The sequence below is a fragment of the Taudactylus pleione genome, unplaced genomic scaffold (genome assembly GCF_031769625.1).
Source record: "Taudactylus pleione unplaced genomic scaffold, aTauple2 ptg000016l, whole genome shotgun sequence".
Taxonomy (NCBI): Eukaryota; Metazoa; Chordata; class Amphibia; order Anura; family Myobatrachidae; genus Taudactylus; species Taudactylus pleione.
In genome coordinates, this window is record NW_028284418.1 from 51751152 (window position 1) to 51770670 (window position 19519).

The 19519-nt window shown below is 47.7% G+C and overlaps 1 protein-coding gene across 1 annotated transcript in view; it reads right to left on the reverse strand.

The window, feature by feature from the left end:
- The window catches only part of NOC3L (NOC3 like DNA replication regulator), a 121114-nt gene that overhangs the window by 19628 nt on the left and 81967 nt on the right, over positions 1-19519 (reverse strand). Inside the window, exons 15-16 of the mRNA XM_088476419.1 lie at positions 12054-12117; positions 9701-9772 (exon numbers count right to left, since the gene is read on the reverse strand). Of these exons, the coding sequence (XP_088332545.1) occupies positions 9701-9772; positions 12054-12117 (136 nt within the window). The remainder of the gene's footprint in view (positions 1-9700; positions 9773-12053; positions 12118-19519) is intronic.

The following is a 19519-nucleotide window of genomic DNA, read 5'->3' on the forward strand; positions in this document are numbered from 1 at the left end:
TGCTAGCCAGATGAGGCTAGCAGAGAAAAGCTCCGAGGGACCAAATGACTCTGCGGGCCTTATATGGCCCCCGGGCCTGAGGTTCCCCATCCCTGCTCTAGCTAATACATCATTGTAATGGAAAATCAATGCCCAGTATCACAATATTTTATATTTTTTCTATCAATATTCTAAACATCCCAACTATATGAACATGTTTAGCGGAAAAAAAAAAAACTTTAAAAATTAATTTGTTTGTTTGTTTTTTTTTATCAGGATGCACAGAGTAATTGTAAGTGTGCTCTGAAGCTGGCCAACAGGTGTAACGTGATAATGAACACAAATGGCACTTGAAATGCTGGTAAAAAGATGGTTTGCATGGTGCATTAATAGGTTGAGTATCCCATATCCAAATATTCCGAAATACGGAATATTTTTAGTATGACTGAAATAGTGAAACCTTTGATTTTTGATGGTTCAATGTACACAAACTTTGTTTAAGGCACAAAATTATTAAAAATAAAGTATAAAATTACCTATAGGCTGTGTGTATAAGGTGTATATGACATATAAATGAATTTCATGTATCTACACAAACTTTGTATGAGCCACAAAATTATTGAAAATATTGTATAAAATAACCTTCAGGATGTGTATATGAACCATAAATGCATTCTGTGTTTAGATTTGGGCCCTATTCCTAAGACATTTCAAAAACAAGAGATATGGTAAGAACTTACCTTTGTTATCTCTGTTTCTACGAAGTCCATAGGGTCCACAGGGTTGACCTTGGGGTATAGCTGGATCTGGATCCATGGGCACCACGCAGTTAAAGCTTTGCTGCTCCCAGGATGCACTTGGGTCCGTCCTCCTCTATACCCCGTCCCGGCCACAGGCACCTCAGTTGGTAAGCAGCTAAGGCCGGAGGAGGAGACTAAACAGAGAGAAGGAAGACTGGAACACACAAGAAACCATACTCACAGAAATGGGAGACGGAAAACCGGTGACCAGCCACACAGCCCATTTGAAGCCAGGTGCGTCAGGGCGGGCGCCCTGTGGACCCTATGGACTTCGTAGAAACAGAGATAACAAAGGTAAGTTCTTACCATATCTCTTGTTTTCTACTTCAGGGTCCATAGGGGGTCCACAGGGTTGACCTTGGGGATGTCCCAAAGCAGTTCAACTAAGGGCGGGGACGCTCCTGTGCTGAAAGGAGTACCCGGCGCCCGAAGGATGCATCCTGAGAGGCGAAGGTGTCAAACGCATAGAACCTCAAAAACGTTTGAATTGAAGACCAAGTGGCCGCCTTACACAGCTGAACAGCAGAGGCGCCACGTCTAGCAGCCCAAGAGGGACCCACAGAACGAGTGGAATGAGCCTTAACAGAGGCTGGCACAGGTAAACCCTCCTGTGCATAAGCCTCACAAATAACGGAACGAAGCCAACGGGCTAACGTTTGCTTGTTGGCAGGCCAACCCCTCTTGTGAAAACCGAAGAGGACAAACAAAGAATCCGACTTCCTAACCGAAGCAGTCCGATCCACATAGATTCTAAGTGCCCGGACTACATCTAAGGAAGCCTCACCAGCTGAAAGATCAGGCGACTGAAAAGCTGGCACAACAAGTTCCTGATTAATGTGGAACTTCGAGACCACTTTGGGCAAAAACTCAGGACGAATGCGGAGCACCGCTCTGTCCTGATGAAAAATCAGAAAAGGAGGGCGACAGGAAAGCGCCCCCAACTCTGACACCCTCCTGGCAGAAGCAATCGCTAGGAGAAAAACGGTCTTGAACGTCAGCCACTTGAGGTCCACCACCTCAAGAGGCTCAAAAGGATGACCCTGCAAGACCCGTAGCACCACCGCCAAGTCCCAAGGAGCCACAGGAGGCACGAAGGGAGGCTGTATCCTGAGAACACCCTGGAAAAAGGTGTGAACATCCGGTAGTGTAGCAATCCGTCGCTGAAACCACACGGACAATGCAGACACATGAACCTTCAGAGAGGCCAGGCGTAAGCCGAGGTCCAAACCTGATTGAAGGAACTCCAAGATTCTGGAAACCCGGAACACCTGAGGATCATAGTTTCTGGATTCACACCACTGAAAGTAAGTGCGCCACACCCTGTGGTAAATCCGTGCGGAGGCAGGCTTGCGTGCCCTAAGCATGGTACCAATGACTGAACTGGAGAAACCCCTAGACCTCAAGACGGCTGTCTCAAGAGCCACGCCGTCAAAGACAGCCGACCCAGATCCGGGTAAAGGCAGGGCCCTTGAGACAACAGGTCCCAACGCTGAGGAAGAAGGTACGGAGCGTCGATGGAGAGACACCTCAGATCGGAGTACCAAGGACGTCTGGGCCACGCCGGAGCAACCAGCACGAGCGTGCCGCCGTCCTGCTTGAATTTCCGCAGAACCCGAGGAAGTAAGGATATCGGAGGAAACGGATACGCCAGGTGAAACGTCCATTCACCGACAGCGCGTCTACCAGACTGGCGCCTGCGTCTCTTGTCCTTGACCCGTAAACGGGCAACTTGTGATTGTGACGGGAGGCCATCAAGTCCAGCTCCGGCAGCCCCCACCTGTCCACGAGTAGCTGAAACACCTCTGGGTGAAGCGACCATTCCCCGGGATGCACGTCGTGACGGCTGCGGAAGTCCGCCTCCCAATTGAGGACTCCGGGAATGAAGACTGCCGAGATCGCTGGAATGTGACACTCCGCCCAAGCAAGGATGCGAGACACCTCCGACATTGCTGCCCGACTTCGAGTTCCTCCTTGGTGGTTGATATACGCCACCGTGGTGGCGTTGTCGGACTGCACCTGAACTGCCCGTCCGTAAAGAGCGGGACCGGACGACTGCAGGGCCCGATAAACCGCCCGTAGTTCCAGAATGTTGATGGGAAGAAGAGCTTCTTCCGCAGACCAACGACCCTGAAGTGACAACGAGCCAGTCACTGCCCCCCAACCCCGAAGACTGGCGTCCGTCGTGAGCAGGACCCAGTCCGGGATCCAAAAGGGACGCCCCTCGACCAGATGAGCTGTCTGAAGCCACCAAGCCAAAGACTGCTGAACCTCCGGGTACAACACCAGCAACTGCCCCTGCAGAGGCCGGGAATGGAACTGGGCAAATTCCACCATGTCGAATGTTGACACCATGGAGCCCAAAACCCTCATAGCGGAATGGACCGACAGGCGGCAACTGCTCAGGCAACTGTGTATCCTCAGCTGCAGGGAGGAGACCTTCTCCGCGGTCAGGAAGATCCTTTGCTGCCGAGAATCCAGCAGGGCTCCCAAATGAACCATTCGCTGAGATAAATTGGAAAAAGCCCTCCCTGATTCTATCAGCCACCCGTGCGCTTGCAGGCAAGCGACCGTCAAGTGGAGATGATGAAGCAGTACCTCCCGGGAACTCGCCAGCAACAGGAGGTCGTCCAGATACGGTAGTAGCCGTACATTCTGGTTCCGAAGATGTGCGGCCATGACCGCCATAATCTTCGTGAACACCCTCGGTGCCGTGGAGAGACCAAAGGGTAGCGCCCGGAACTGGTAATGGTGTTGAAGGATAGCGAACCTCAGATACCGCTGGTGCGAAGGTGCTATCGGAACATGGAGGTAGGTGTCCTGGATATCCAGGGACACCATGTAATCCCCCGGTTCCATCGCCAGAATGATGGAACGTAACGTTTCCATCCTGAACTTGGGAACTCTGAGGAATTTGTTCAGAGACTTCAAGTTGAGGATAGGGCGATGAGAACCATTGGGTTTCCGCACCAGAAACAGAGAATAGAACCCCGTCCCTCGTTGTAATTGAGGAACAGGAACAATGACCCCTGCTGTCAGCAAGGACTCTATAGCTTCCTGAATCTGTAAAGACTTGGTCGTATCCTGAGAAGGACTCGTGCAGAAAAACTGGTGGGGCGGTCTGTGCCGAAAAGACAGGGCGTACCCCTGGGAGACCACTTCTCGAACCCAGGCATCCGTGGTGGTATTGTGCCAGCACTGGGCAAATAGAAGAAGTCGGCCTCCCACTCTGGGGTCCCCCAGAGGGAGGCCCGTCCCATCAGGCAGAAGGTTTATCTTCCTGCTTGGAAGAAGGGCGCCTGGCACTCCAGGGCTGCTTCTTGGGCTTAGAAGCGGCCTTGGTCGTCGACTGCCTCGGGAAGGACTGACCTTTTGTCTTGCCCTGAACCCGAAAGGACCGAAAAGCAGAGCTCCGTACCTTGGTAGGAGCAGAAGCCGAAGGGAGGAAGGCTGATTTAGACTTAGCCAGAGTGTCCACAATTTTGTCCAAGTCTGGACCAAAAAGCAACTCCCCATCACAAGGTAAGGCCTCCAGTCCCTTTTTGGAGTCAGCGTCAGCTCTCCAAGACCTCAGCCACAAGGACCGACGCGCCGACACAGCTGCAGCCGACACCCGAGAGGTTAGCAGGCTTGCGTCTAACGATGCTTCCCCAATGTAGGAAGCCGCATCCCTCATTTGACCTATCAACGCTCTCTGGATCTCCGGAGCATCGTCCGGAAAGGTATCCTCCAAAGCATTGGCCCAGCTCTCGATGGCCTTAGCCACCCAAGAGATGGCCATGGACGGACGGGCCACCGCCCCCGAGAGAGAGTAGATAGACTTCAAACAAGTCTCCACCTTCCTGTCCGTGGGATCCTTCAGGGAGGAGATCGACGGCAAAGCAGCGTAGCGCTTTTAATTAAGCGGGTAACGTTGGAATCCACCGCTGGAGGAGTTTCCCACTTCCTGCAATGAGCCTCCGGAAACGGATAGTTCGAAGCCAACCGCTTCTGCGGTTGGAACATCTTGCTGGGCAACTGCCAGGCCCCTGCCATATGATCCGTCAATTGATCGGACAGGGGAAAAACCGTCGAAGCTACCTTGGCCTTTTTAAAATTTGGGTATTTTGACCTGGGGGCGGGCACATCCTCCTCAATGTGAAGGATGGCCCGCACCGCCCTAACCAATGCCGGCACATTAATGGAAGACTTAGCCTCCATCTCCTGGGCCCCGGCATCCGAGTCAGAGTCTTCATGGATCTCCCCGTCATCCGAAGACACGTCCGTGTCCGTGAACTGAGCCGCCAGTGAAGCCGGAACGGAACGCTTGGACGCCCGTGGGGGCAAATCACTGTGCAACATATGTTGAAAAGCCGATGACGAAGCCGCCAGACTCTGAACAGAGCTGGAGAGGACTGCCTGAGGATACCCCTGAAAAGGTACCATCGACTGCTGCGGCACCGTGGGGGTTTGCACGTATACCGGCAAACCCGCATAAGGACCCACAGTCTGAGACCCGGGAGGAGACTGCACCAGACGAGTCACACCCGGGGAACGGGGCATGGAAGGCTGGGGCAACGCCCTAGAAGGGGCCGCAATCGGGACCGCAAGTCGGTCCGCAATTGACGCCAGCACTTGCGTAAACATTGCCCACGGAGGATCCTGCGCCACCGGGGGTTTAGAGGGTCCAGGTACCAACTGGCACCGCCCGCACAGACCATCCTGAGACAAATCTGCCCCGTCAACCCCTGCCGAACAGCGTCGGCAGGAAAACAACACAGGAGCCTCGGAGCGTTCATTCCCCTCATCAGACATGACACAAACTTTTTTGCAAAAAAAGTGTCTCACCGAAACGAGGTAAGGCGTATAACACCCACGCACTCCCAAGTATGCAACCCAAACAGCCCACAATATGGTACTGAGGAGCACACCGCAGTATGTGACGGACCTCACAAATACGTAGATTTATATAAGTGAGGTACACAGAAAGAACACCCCTCCCCCACGCACCTGCGGGCCGTAGGAGAAGGAAAGGGATAGGTAAAAAGCTGACAGTAAGTAGAAAATAAGCACAGAGAGCAGCACTAGCAAAAAGTCACATACCATGCAGAGAAGTTATACTCACTGCACCTTCCGCTACAATCAACCTCCCAGATTCAGTGTCTGGGAGGGCTATAGCGCTGCGAACACTGTCCTTTGCAGGGGGAGAGGTACGCAGGGGGACTGGTCCACTGGAAGCCTGCCTGGGAGCTCTGCTATGCTGCCTGAGGAAGATGGCCGCCGGAGAGCTCTGAGGAGGAGTGGCCGAGTGAGAACAGCCCAGCGACGCCAGCACACATGAGAGAAGGAGCGCTGGGCTGAGGGGAGGAGCGCTGAAGCAGGGAAGGCTGCCTCCCCTGCTAGTACTAAACCCCCGGGGAAGCCGGTTCCCCGCCGGTACTTACACCCCGGGGGCCAGCGGACACGCGGGGTATGCCTGAAGAGGGGGAGCCCGCCGCCACTACTAGCGCCGCCGGTCTGTCCCCAGAGACAGGCGGCATGAAGACTGCATTTTCCCCGCGTGCAGCGCTGACAGCGCTGCACGCGGCTTACCTGGCCCCTTCAGTCCGGCAGTAGTCCTTGGGAGGTCCCGGAGCCACGCTAGAACTGACTCCGGGGTCCCGCTGCGATCCCCGGATCAGTACCGGCGTCGCAGCGCCAGCGGGGCTGTTGGAGCGCCAGCGTAGACGTCCAGATGGACAGTCTGATGCTGCCGCTCTGAAGACAGTAAAAATAAAATAATAAAATCATCTTCTTTTTTTTTTTTATTTTTTTTTAAATAAAGAATAAAGCTTAGGGGCTGCTTATGCAGCCCCACTGCGCAGGGTGACCCGACTCCGGCCGGGCACCAACTAAAACTGAGGTGCCTGTGGCCGGGGCGGGGTATAGAGGAGGACGGACCCAAGTGCAATCTGGGAGCAGCAAAGCTTTAACTGCGTGGTGCCCATGGATCCAGATCCAGCTATACCCCAAGGTCAACCCTGTGGACCCCCTATGGACCCTGAAGTAGAAATGGTATGCAATTATTCCAAAATACGGAATATTCCGATATCCAAAATACCCTTGGTCCCAAGCATTTTGGATATGGGAGACTCAACCTGTATCACTGTATAGAAAAAATACATGATAAACAAAAAAACAAAAACTGTAAATACCCAATGCACCAAAAAAAAAAAAAGAAACCACAACAAATACCTGAGTTTACTCTATACATTCCCTTCATCGGAAGAACACAGATTTGGAGCACTCATTACCGGGACGTTTGTAGTTCCATAATGCAGCAGTACTCTGTCTAATCTCTGCTTCCGATCCCCATTAACAGAGACAGAGCGTTTCCCAATACCAGAAACTGAAGTGACTTCTCCTGCTGTTATTCTTACTGACTCAGAACTTCTCTATGGGAAGTGACTCGGGGAGCTCCAGGCTACTTGCCATTCTATAATATAAGTGTCTACTGTACCTTATTTATTATCTCTCAAATTATATGTTGTAAATGAGTTTCATAAATAGTAATTTAGGAAAAGTTGTGAATCCCTTAGGAAGTTTGTGAAATATTGTGCAGACTATTTTGTGTTTCCTGTACCAGTAGAAGATGAATGAGAACGTTTTTGCTACACGGAGGTTACATGATCATATATATTATAGAGGTCATATGTAAATATAGAGCATTCTGTCCTAGAGGAACATACAAGCAGAGCTTTATTTTGCAGTGAGGGATGGAACCGTTCAGCAGACTTGCACACAGTCCTCCTCCTCCTTTACATTCTCTTATCAGCGTGCAGTGAGGGAACGTACACAATACTCTAGGGCACAGACTAGTTTCACAGCAATATTTGTGTGACCTGCAGGCAGTGTATGTAGACGGATACAGCCATGACTTGTGGGATCCTGCCTAAGTGAAAGGTCATGAGAAATGACTCTGCTATATTCCTCTGGCGTCCAAGGGATCTTGAGTTGCAGTAACCAGACTGAGCAAATGGGAAATCCCAGATAAATATGCCAAGAAGTTGTGTGCAGTGGAGGAAATCAGTCCAGGATTCTGGGACAGTGCTGTAGAAGACATCCCACAGTATGTACAACAGCACCCATAAGGGATGGATACGTTCAGGGAACTACATTAACAAGTATTCTATATCACAGCCCAGAGCAGCAGCAGAATGGGTCCCCTGTGTAACTGTATAGACCAATAAGCCTTGTGCTGTGCACGTTCCCGGTTCAGGGGAAAGAGACCCCTAGAGGCAGCTGCACTGGGGCCAATGCTCCCTTTTAACGTCCATAAATGTATTTACATAAAATGTCCTTATGCAGATAGGAAAGACCCACAAATACCAGTAACAGAGCAGCCTACAGCACCATCAGTGTCTCTGTGTGCAAGGACTGTGGCCGTAAACTACGTACAACTCTTCTTATTCTTTGTATAATTCCCTAGCATCAACAAGCAATACCAGTAACAAAACATGACAGACTCCACAGGAGCCCAGACATCACAACAAAGCTAGTTACCATGCAGCATTGTGCAATGTGCAGGTCTTATAAGAGACTAAATACTTGTGGACAGCGCTGGAATCTAAACAATTCAGATGTCGGTAGTAGAAATAAAATCATAATGGATGGCTTTCTTTCACGTGTCTGGCTGCTGACATAGTGATTAAGCTACTACATATTTTTAGATATAAAATATTAGAGTGTTGCTAACATATTAGCTGCAGGGGTGAAAACCGCACAGGGCTGCCTTTGTTATCTGTCGTGTAAGGTAATCGAAGATCATTTAGAGTTCATCCACTTTGGCGATATTCACATATTACTTTCTTTTATAATGAAAACAATAGAGAATATTTGGGGAATTTTTTCCCCTGATCTCTGAGCATAAAATACTCCCAAGTACACTCACTCATACGAACTGATATTCCCAGTACACTCACCCCTAATTCTCATGCCTTTAGCTGTAATGACACCTGGGTCTATTTGGGTTAAGGTGCCCACACACATACCGATGTCCTCACGATACGATTTTATGGCCAATTTCCTCATGAACTTTCACGGGAGCTCCCTTGCCGTCGTGATCACGATTTGGAGTTAAAAATGTCCAATCTGACTAAAGATCTATCTTGCAGCCAATGCGTTGTATCCCAGATTGGCTAATCTGCCCTACAGCACGGCAGATCAGAAGATGCGATGTACGACGAGCGGGGACGCGCATCGGCATCATGCTCGTGAGTAACTATAAACTCACGATTTGTACTTTTTTTTACCTGATTCGTTGTCACGATTCGTCGAAATCGGCCAAATCGTGTAAAATGTCGCTATGGGTGGGCACCTTAAGTCTCTAAAGATTTGCATACTGGGACACAGTAATGGTGACTCAGACTTGCTCAAAGTAACACCAGAGTTCCATCAGGCCGTATGGGGACTATTGGAAAACGGGAATTTGTGCAGTAACTTCAAAATGTCTAATGGTATTAAGGTCTGGGCTTTGAATGGGCCACTCTAGTCCTACATCTCTGGCAGACTTGAATAGCTTTTCCACCAAAAAACGTTTCATATCTTGTGCCATCCATTCTACCCTCTATATTAACCTGAATTTCAGGCCCGTCATGCTTCACCTAATGTCCAGGCCAAACAGTTATTTTTATTCCATGATACAAGAAAACAATGTGAAAAAAAAAAAGTGTGAATAAAGATGAATATTTTTACACCCATTGAAATTTCAATGGGGGAAAAAAAAAAAGACACTTATGAAATCAGATACTATATCTGGATTGCAAACAAATGTTTATACAATTAATACTTTCCCTTTACGTTATGCTTTACACAGTATAGAAAAGAAGTTTAAATGAGCTCTGGAAGAAATGCATTAGTTTTCATTGTTTTTCATAAGTGAAGAAAATACATGCAATCTGGGTTACCTGCATGGAGTCCAAATAGTGTTTTATAAAGGTGAGTATAGAACTTCAAAGGGTCGATATTGAGGACGTCACCTATTAAAAAGAAATATTAGAAAACACCTTCTTTATGTATGTGGGGTTAACCAAGCGAATTTGGAGAGAAAGCAAGAAGGTAAATATCAATTTACAGTAACATGATATAATTCACAAGTGATCAGTACAGACTAGCCATGCCAGGCACAAGACTGAGCCACCAAGGACAGTATTGAACAATACTGAGCTAGAACGGTTACTACAACCTCCCAATACTGCTCGTGTCAGGCGTTGGTGGTAGGTTTGAAGAGAAGCGGGTTTCTGGAAATACTTGTGTCCTCTCCACAGCAGAGAGCACTCTCCTCTCTTCACACCTGCCACATACAGCTGACAAGGGAGGGTATACTAATGTACAGATGCTGCTCACTAAACAACCTGCTCGTTTAGCTTAGAGTTAGGACCAGCTAGAACCCATAGTACAATGACTAAAATGTTACTCTAAATGCCTTTTTTTTTTATATATAACTTTAATTATACTGCACAGTACGTAAGAGTTATGCAAAGTAAAACACAGTTACAGTATCAAGTTTGAGCTTCTTTAGACCTTTTCTTTATTCAGAATAAATAAAAATGATTACCGGTATTACGTATATATGGCTCCTCGTTTAGTGAACAATTCGTAACGACCTAGTCGTAGGAAGACCCGAACTTGGTTGTTAAGTGAGGAGCATCTGTATTTGAAACGCGTGCCAATGCCTGCAGACAGGAAGATGCCTACTGAACAAAAGGTTTGTGGACATTGGCTCAGCCTGTATAATAGTAAAATACCATGTGCGTAGGTAATACGAACACTTTAATGGGTAATCACCTGTGTCTGTTATTAAGCTGCGATTCCATTACTTTGTACAGGCACCATCTAATGGTGGGTACACACTGGGCGAGATTACTGAGCGACTGCACGATTCCGACATCGTAATCGTGCAATCGCTCAGTAATCGTGCACAAATCGTGCACTTTTATGTGGGAAACGACCAGCGATGCGCACTCCCGCTGGTCGTTTCCAACATTGTCCATCGCCTGAACATGCAGCACAATCTGACGACCTCGTCAGGTTGCTGCATGTTGGGGAATGGAGGAGAGAGCCCGGCGCTGAACGATATCGTTAATGATATCGTTCAGCGGCTGTGCTCAATGTCATGAACGACATTGAGCACAGCCTGCCGGGGACAACACTACACGATATCGCTCAGGGAGCATATCGTGTAGTGTGTACGCACCTTAAGTGACGTTATATAAAAACATTCCCTATACTTATTTTAAAACTGAGGTTCAGTGACAACAATGAGGCAAATGTTCCACTAAAGTTTTAGCAAAAATGGAGGAAGAAAGATTAGATCACACACAGGACCTGCCGATTAGGGGGTCACAGCCTCATTCCTCACTAAAATAAGCCAGCTGATGTAAGTTATTCCCATGTGGTTCTCCTAAATCCCAGATATGTGCCTGCTGTATTGTGATAGGAGAATGACAATATGTCCAGCCTTACCCCTATGTATACAGACTCATTTAAAAAATTAGCGAGTAAGATCTGTCTAATAGTAAGAGGCAGCGGTATCTATGGCTCCTGACAACCTGACAGATATCATGGGTCTACCCTCTGGGCCCAATACCAGCATGAAGAACTGCGGCTCTCTAGTTTCTATAAATTGGTCCAACCACCAGCAAAGTTCCAAATATATTAGTTTGGAATATACCATTCCAATTCTACAGACAGGGATGCTTGGTCAAGGACTGCTATTTCCTATCCTCCTGGCTGGGAGCTAAACTAGAAAGCTCTAACTTTTAATCCAGTGTGAGTCTGTATTTCTTAATCTCTAATAAAGTGAGAATTATTATGGATTGAATTTAATAACATATGTGATAATGCAAGTTAATTCCCTATATATAAACTAGTATAAACCATAGTGGCACATTATTGCCGTAAGCACCACTCAATCATGGTTATCGCAAGTGATTCTGACAATGTGCCCCTCTTCCTAGCCAGAGCCACCTGGGCTCCTATATGCAGCTATTTTTACCAGGGCTCTCATAATCCCAGACTATGGTGGCTCAAGAGACTGCAGCTTGTGATTGGTGCTCTTCAATCACACATCCTCTCCGCTAAGTACGAGCAGCATTGATTTGCCGAATCAGTAGCAACACAGCCAATAATACCTAGGCCTCTGGCTAAGAGGGAGGAACACATCAGTACAACCTTTTCCACAGATGGTAGCGAAACTTCAAGAAGCTCTGCATACAGTACAACGTGGTCATTATGTGTTTTGGAGTATGGTAATCTTACCTTGCCCAGAAAGTATATTGAACGCTGTCTGAACACAGTGCAGGCTCTCTCTGTAGCTGAGCTCCTGAAGGAAAGCCACAGACAATTCATTATAGCAAGCTCCAACAAGACATAGGGCATGCTGAACTGTACGCTGCATGCATCCTAGGCTGTGCTCAGCATTATATTGTTGGCAGGGCTGTAAAACTCCTTCATGTTGTTCTTAAATTGTGAGCACAGTTTTGCTATTGCTGAGCAATTTGGCATTGGCCAAAGTCCACCCTGACCCCATCACAAGTGTCTGATTTATTCATGTTCTGACCTCGCTGTAAAAAATCAATTTAACAATCTTAAATACAGCTCAGCCTTTAGAAAGAGCATAATCAGACAGCTCAGTGCCATCCTGCAGGTTCATACAATGTTAATACATTGGTCTCCCCTGCTAATAGGTAACGAACTCTTGGTGTTTCTGATGAAATAGATTTCCATTTTCTACATGACAAACGTATTATTTACAGGACCTGGTTACACTGGTACTTCAAAATGACATCACCTATTGTCACTCATTACATTACTGATGGGCAACAGAAGGCCGTTGGGTCACAGCAGCCCCTGGTCTTGCTTTATCCACAGCTGAACTTCACCTGGCCTACTTCCGCATCACATGACCTCCTCCACCCAATGCCTGGGGCTCACAGCACATCTAAAGCCTGGGACACACCATACGATGGTGCGACCCAGTGGCAGTGTGATGCGATGTAACGATGCATCGCGCAAACCATACACACTGCACAATCTGGTGTACAATGGTGCGATATGTCATTACATGGTGCATGTAACAGCATACCATACACACTGCACAATCCCGTGTACAATGGTGCAATGTCATTACATGCTGCATGTAACAGCATACCATATACACAGCACAATCCCGTGTACAATGGTGCGATATGTCACTACATGCTGCATGTAACAGCACACCATACACACTGCACAATCCCGTTTACAATGGTGTGATATGTCACTACATGCAGCATGTAACAGCACACCATGCACACTGCACAATCCCGTGTACAATGGTGCGATATGTCATTACATGCTACATGTAACAGCACACCATATACACTGCACAATCCCGTGTACAATGGTGCGATGTCATTACATGCTGCATGTAACAGCACACCATACACACTGCACAATCCCGTGTACAATGGTGCGATATGTCATTACATGCTGCATGTAACAGCACCGCATTGTTCATTGCATCATCCGATCTGCCATGCAGAACAGCAGGTGGGACGGTGCAATGAATGACCGTTGTGAATGATGGATCAGGATTGCACACTATATGATGTACAGTCAGGTGTATAAATATTGGGACATTGACAGAATTTTCATATTTTGGCCTCTATTCACCACCACAATGGCTTTGAAATGAAACAAACAAGATGTGCTTTAACTGCAGACTTTCAGATTTAATTTGAGGGTAATTACATCCAAATCAGGTGAACGGTGTAGGAATTACAACGGTTTCTATATGTGCCTCCCAATTTTTAAGGGGCCAAAAGTAAAGGGACAAACTAAACAATCCTAAATCTAACTTTCACTTTTTAATACTTTGTTGCAAATCCTTTGCAGGCAATTACAGCCTGAAGTCTGGAACGCATAGACATCACCAGACGCTGGGTTTCATCCGTGGTGATGCTCTGCCAGGCCTCTACTGCAAATGTCTTCAGGTCCTGCTTGTTCTTGGGGCATTTTCCCTTCAGTTTTGTCTTCATCAAGTGAAGTGCATGCTCAAATCGGATTCAGGTCAGGGTATTGACTTGGCCATTGTATAACATTCCACTTTTTAGCCTTAAAAAAACTCTTTGGTTGCTTTTGCAGCAAGCTTCGGGTCATTGTCCATCTGCACTGTGAAGCGCCGTCCAATGAGTTCTGAAGCATTTGACTGAATATGAGCATATAATATTGCCCGAAACACTTCAGAATTTATTCTGCTGCTTTAGTCAGCAGTCACATCATCAATAAATACTAGGGAACCAGTTCCATTGGCAGCCATACATGCCCACACCAAGACACTACCACCACCATGCTTCACTGATGAGGTGGTATGTTTTGGATCATGAGCAGTTCCTTTCCTTCTCCATGCTCTTCTCTTCCAATCACTATGGTACAAGTTGATCTTTGTCTCATCTGTCCATAGGATGTTGTTCCAGAACTGTAATGGCTTTTTTAGATGTTGTTTGGCAAACTCTAATCTGGTCTTCCTGTTTTTGTGGCTCACCAATGGTTTACATCTTGTGGTGAACAATCTATAATCACTCTTGTGAAGTCTTCTCTTGATTCTTGACTTTGACACATATACATCTACCTCCTGGAGAGTGTTCTTGATTTGGCCAACTGTTGTGAAGGGGTTTTTCTTCACCAGGGAAATAATTCTTCTGTCATCCATCACAGTTGTTTTCCATGGTCTTCCGGGTCTTTTGGTGTTGCTGAGCTCTCCGGTGCATTCTTTCTTTTTAAGAATGTTCCAAACAGTTGATTTGGCCACACCTAATGTTTTTGCTATCTCTCTGATGGGTTTGTTTTGATTTTTCAGCCTAATGATGGCTTGTTTCACTGATAGTGACAGCTCTTTGGATCTCATATTGAGAGTCGACAGCAACTGATTCCAAATGCAAATGTCACACCTAGAATCAACTCCAGACCTTTTACCTGCTTAATTGATAATGAAATAACGAGGGAATAGCCCACACCTGTCCATGAAATAGCTTTTGAGTTGATAGTCCCATTACTTTTGGCCCCTTAAAAAGTGGGAGGCACATATAGAAACCGTTGTAATTCCTACACCGTTCACCTGATTTGGATGTAATTACCCTCAAATTAAATCTGAAAGTCTGCAGTTAAAGCACATATTATTTGTTTCATTTCAAAGCCATTGTGGTGGTGAATAGAGGCCAAAATATGAAAATTCTGTCAATGTCCCAATATTTATGCACCTGACTGTATATAAGATATATTTTGATCCGTGATAGATCATATGATACAGTGTATAGTTTGTGCATTTCAGGGAGATTGTGAAAGGAATGCCTTTGAACGCGGCGGTAAAGTGGGCGTGTACTGCTACAGCTGAGAGACGTGCCATAAAATTGCCTTACATCCAAATGTAAATGAGCCCCAAAGCAGTTAGTAAGATCTTGTTGTTGATGAAAAGACACTGATACATTTCAGAAAATACATGTAGCCAAAGGGATCAGGGGGGGAGATGTATGAAGAGTCTAAGCGGAATCAGCGCATGTTATGTACGCTAATAACGCTTCTCCCCGATGATCAGGGGGTTTGGCTATGCGCCCGTCATTATCGGCGCTGTTATCTACAAGACAGCAGCGCCAATAGCCGAGGCAAATGTATGAATGGTCAGATGGCCGGACCATTCCACCCGCGGCAGCTGTCGCTATTGGCTCCAGGGCTGCATGCGATACAGGGCACCGCATTATAACACATTTTAACCATTCACTGTTTGTTTATTATACATGTACCTCACTTTTTTATTTTCATCCTTTATATGCAGCTGTGGCTGCTCTTAACTACGTCTTTTATACTGCACTTTTCTTACTATGGCCATACACGCTACAATTATCGGGGCGATCCGCCTGATATCGGTGGATCGCCCCGATAACTGTAGCGTGTGGGGTGGCGACCGAGGGTTAAATATTGCTCGATTGTCCAGCATGCCCGTCCGATGCGATATTTACCGGTAAACTGTCGGCCGCATCGGGCAGTGTATGCCCAGCCGTGGCCGACAGACAGACATTTCCTGTGTTCCTTCCTACGGAAGGAACAGAGAAATGTCTCCTCCCCCCGGGGGCGGAGCGCGGATGTCGGGCTGATACACTGTGACAGAAATCTCACAGTGTATGCCGGCGACATCTGCGGCTGGCAGGCTGCCAGATAAAATGTCTGTCGGTGTGACATTTTATCTCTAGCCATGTATGCCCAGCATCACTATGGCGGTGCCCTGGGGCAGCTTAGCTGGGCCAGTTTGGGGGTGTCCTGCGGTCTGGATTTGAATCTTAGTATGTTAGGGACCTACCCTACAGAGGTTACCTGGATATGGTGGGTAGGCCCATAACCTTGGCCAAGATTATACTAAAAAACCTCTTGATTGCAAAATTTTATTGCATTTATATATTATCAATAATTTGGAGTTGTGCACCTGAGATTTGTCTGTTTTTGTGCCTGCAATTAGTCTCATCAGGTAGCACCTCCCATTATATATATATTCAGGGTGTGCAGTTCAGGAATCTTTCCCATATACTACACGCGATACTTGCAAGATCCTGCGCATGCTCAGTGGAGCCGGCCGGGACTGAGACACAGCGAATCAGAACTAGGCTGATGCGCTGTGTACTCAGGCAGGTATCGCCGGAGGGGGGAGTTAACACTCCCCCGCTCTGGCCGATGTTCATACATCTCATCGTTAGTGCTTCACCTCGGTAAAGAAGCAAAGCAAAGCAGGAAGCGATATAGCGACACTTAATGTGCCGCTATAATACATCTCCCCCATTGTGTCTATAATAACCAATGCAGGGAAATTATACTAATCATTTGAATTTATATATATATATATTTTTTTTTTTAATAAACAACAGCTTCATAATGGGGGTAAGGTGCAATCAGGGAGATTGCTGGACTCTTCATGGAGTCAGGGAGATAGCTACCATTTCAGGGAGTCTCCCTGACAATCAGGGAGAGTTGGCAAGTATGGATATAGGGCTGTATCTGTAACCCATCACTGCATTAGACAAGGTAAGTGAGTAGAGAGGACACACTGTGTGGTATATATGTATATATACACACACATGGACATCTATTACATGACAACAGTGGGAATGTTGCTGATTCTCCTTGAACTTCTATGTAGGTTGAACTTGTCACTAGGTGCAGGAGAAAGTCAGAACCTTGCAGGCATCTTCTGCATATTATTAGATAATTATCATACTGACAAACCAACAATACCCTTTTATAGCATATAATCAGCATCTTAACAGTCGGGATGCCGGCTGTCAGAATCACTGCACTGTAATGCAGACAGCAGTCGGAATCGACGGTAAGTACTAGGCCTGGGGTTAGGCACTGGGGGAGGGTTAGGGTAGGGGTTTGGGGTAGGCACTAGAGGGAGGGATAGGGCTAGGATGTGGGGGTTAGGCTTCAGGAAAGGTGGGTTAGGTGGAAGGTTAGGGTACTTACCTGCAGGCATCAGGATTCCGACTCTCGGGATACTGCTGTCTGACTGCCAGCATCTCAACCCACTGGATACCGTACCCAACCCCCATATTATAACTGTTAAAAATGGAAGTTTCCTAAGTACCACTTTTTATGCTGACGAATCGCCATTAAATTACAGCTCATTTTCAGTATTGTATCAATGCACAGGAAATAATTCAATAATATGTATAGAAGTTGGAATCATGCCATGCTTGGAATAAATGTGAACAGTCTATGCAATAACAACTACTAAAGAGACAAAAAATATGAGATATGGTAAGAACTTACCCTTGTTATCTCTATTTCTACGAAGTCCATAGGGTTCCACAGGATACCTTGGGGTATAGGTGTGACGTCAGTCGCAGGGCACCAAAGAGTTAAGCTTTCAGCCTCCCAGGATGCACTAGGTCCCCCTCCTATACCCCGCCCCCAGGCCAAGGCACCTCAGTTAGTTACCAAGCCATAGGCCGGAGGAGGAGAAGGAAGAGAGAGAACAAAGATCTGGACACATACAAGAATCACATTCTCACCAGAGGGAGACGGAAAACCGGTGACCAGAGCAAAGCCCATCTGCAGCACAGGTGCGACAGGGCGGGAGTCCTGTGGAACCCTATGGACTTCGTAGAAATAGAGATAACAAAGGTAAGTTCTTACCATATCTCATATTTTCTACTTCAGGGTCCATAGGGTATCCACAGGATACCTTGGGGATGTCCCAAAGCAGTATCCTTTAAGGGTGGGGACGCTCCTGTGCAGAAAGGAGAATCCGCCGCCCGAAGGAAGCATCCTGAGAGGCGAAGGTGTCAAACCTGTAATACCTCACGAAGGTATGGACAGAAGACCACGTAGCAGCCTTGCAGATCTGAACTGCCGAGGCACCACGTCGAGCTGCCCACGAAGGACCCACAGACCTAGTGGAATGAGCCTTCAGAGAAGGAGGGACCGGTAGGCCTTCATGAAGATAAGCTTCAGAAATAGCCATACGGATCCAGGCTGCCAAAGTTTGCTTTGAAGCAGGCCAACCCTTTTTACGGAAGCCAAAGAGGACAAACAAAGCGTCCGACTTCCTAAACGAAGAAGTGCGGTCAACATAAGTCCTTAAGGCCCGCACAACATCCAAAGAGGCCTCACCCACGGAAAGACCCGGTGAGTTAAAGGCCGGAACAACTATTTCCTCGTTAATATGAAACTGGGAAACAACTTTGGGAAGAAACTCGGGCCGAGTGCGGAGCACTGCCCTGTTCCCATAAAAAACCAAGAAAGGGGGTCTACAAGAAAGAGCCCCTAACTCAGAAACACGTCTGGCCGAAGCAATGGCCAGAAGGAAAACAGTCTTAGCTGTTAGCCATTTAAGATCCACTGAGCCCAGTGGTTCAAACGGCGGTCCTTGGAGAGCCCTCAGGACCACAGCCAAATCCCAAGGCGCCACAGGTGGAACAAAGGGCGGCTGAATGCGGAGAACACCCTGCATAAAGGTGCGCACATCCGGGATTGTAGCAATCCTACGGTGAAACCAGACAGATAGGGCCGAAACCTGTACCTTCAAAGAAGCAAGGCGAAGCCCATGATCTAGTCCCGCTTGCAGGAAGGCGAGAATCCGAGACAGACGAAACTCCCGCGGTGCATAACCTCTCGGTCGACACCACTGGAAGAACGTATGCCACACGCGATGGTATATCCTCGCGGAAGACGGTTTCCGAGCTCGCAACATGGTACGCACCACAGAGCTGGAAAACCCCCGGGACCTCAGCATGGCCGTCTCAACAGCCACGCCGTCAAAGACAGCCGAGTCAGGTCCGGGTGAAGGCAAGGACCCTGAGACAGAAGGTCCGGTCGTAGCGGCAACCGCAGAGGAATGTCCACGGACAGACCCTGAAGGTCTGAGAACCAGTGCCGTCTGGGCCACGCGGGAGCTATCAACAGGAGCGTCCCTCCTTCCTGTTTGAATTTCCGGATTACCCGTGGAAGAAGGGAGACCGGAGGGAACAGGTATGCGAACCGGAACGTCCACCGGACGGACAGAGCATCCACCAGAGACGCCCCTTCGTCTCTTGTGCGAGACCCGTACACCGGCAACTTGTTGTTGTGCCGGGACGCCATGAGGTCGATTTCTGGAAGACCCCACCTGTCCACCAGTAGTTGAAAAACGTCCGGGTGCAGGGACCATTCCCCCGGATGAACGTCCTGGCGACTTAGAAAGTCCGCCTCCCAATTGA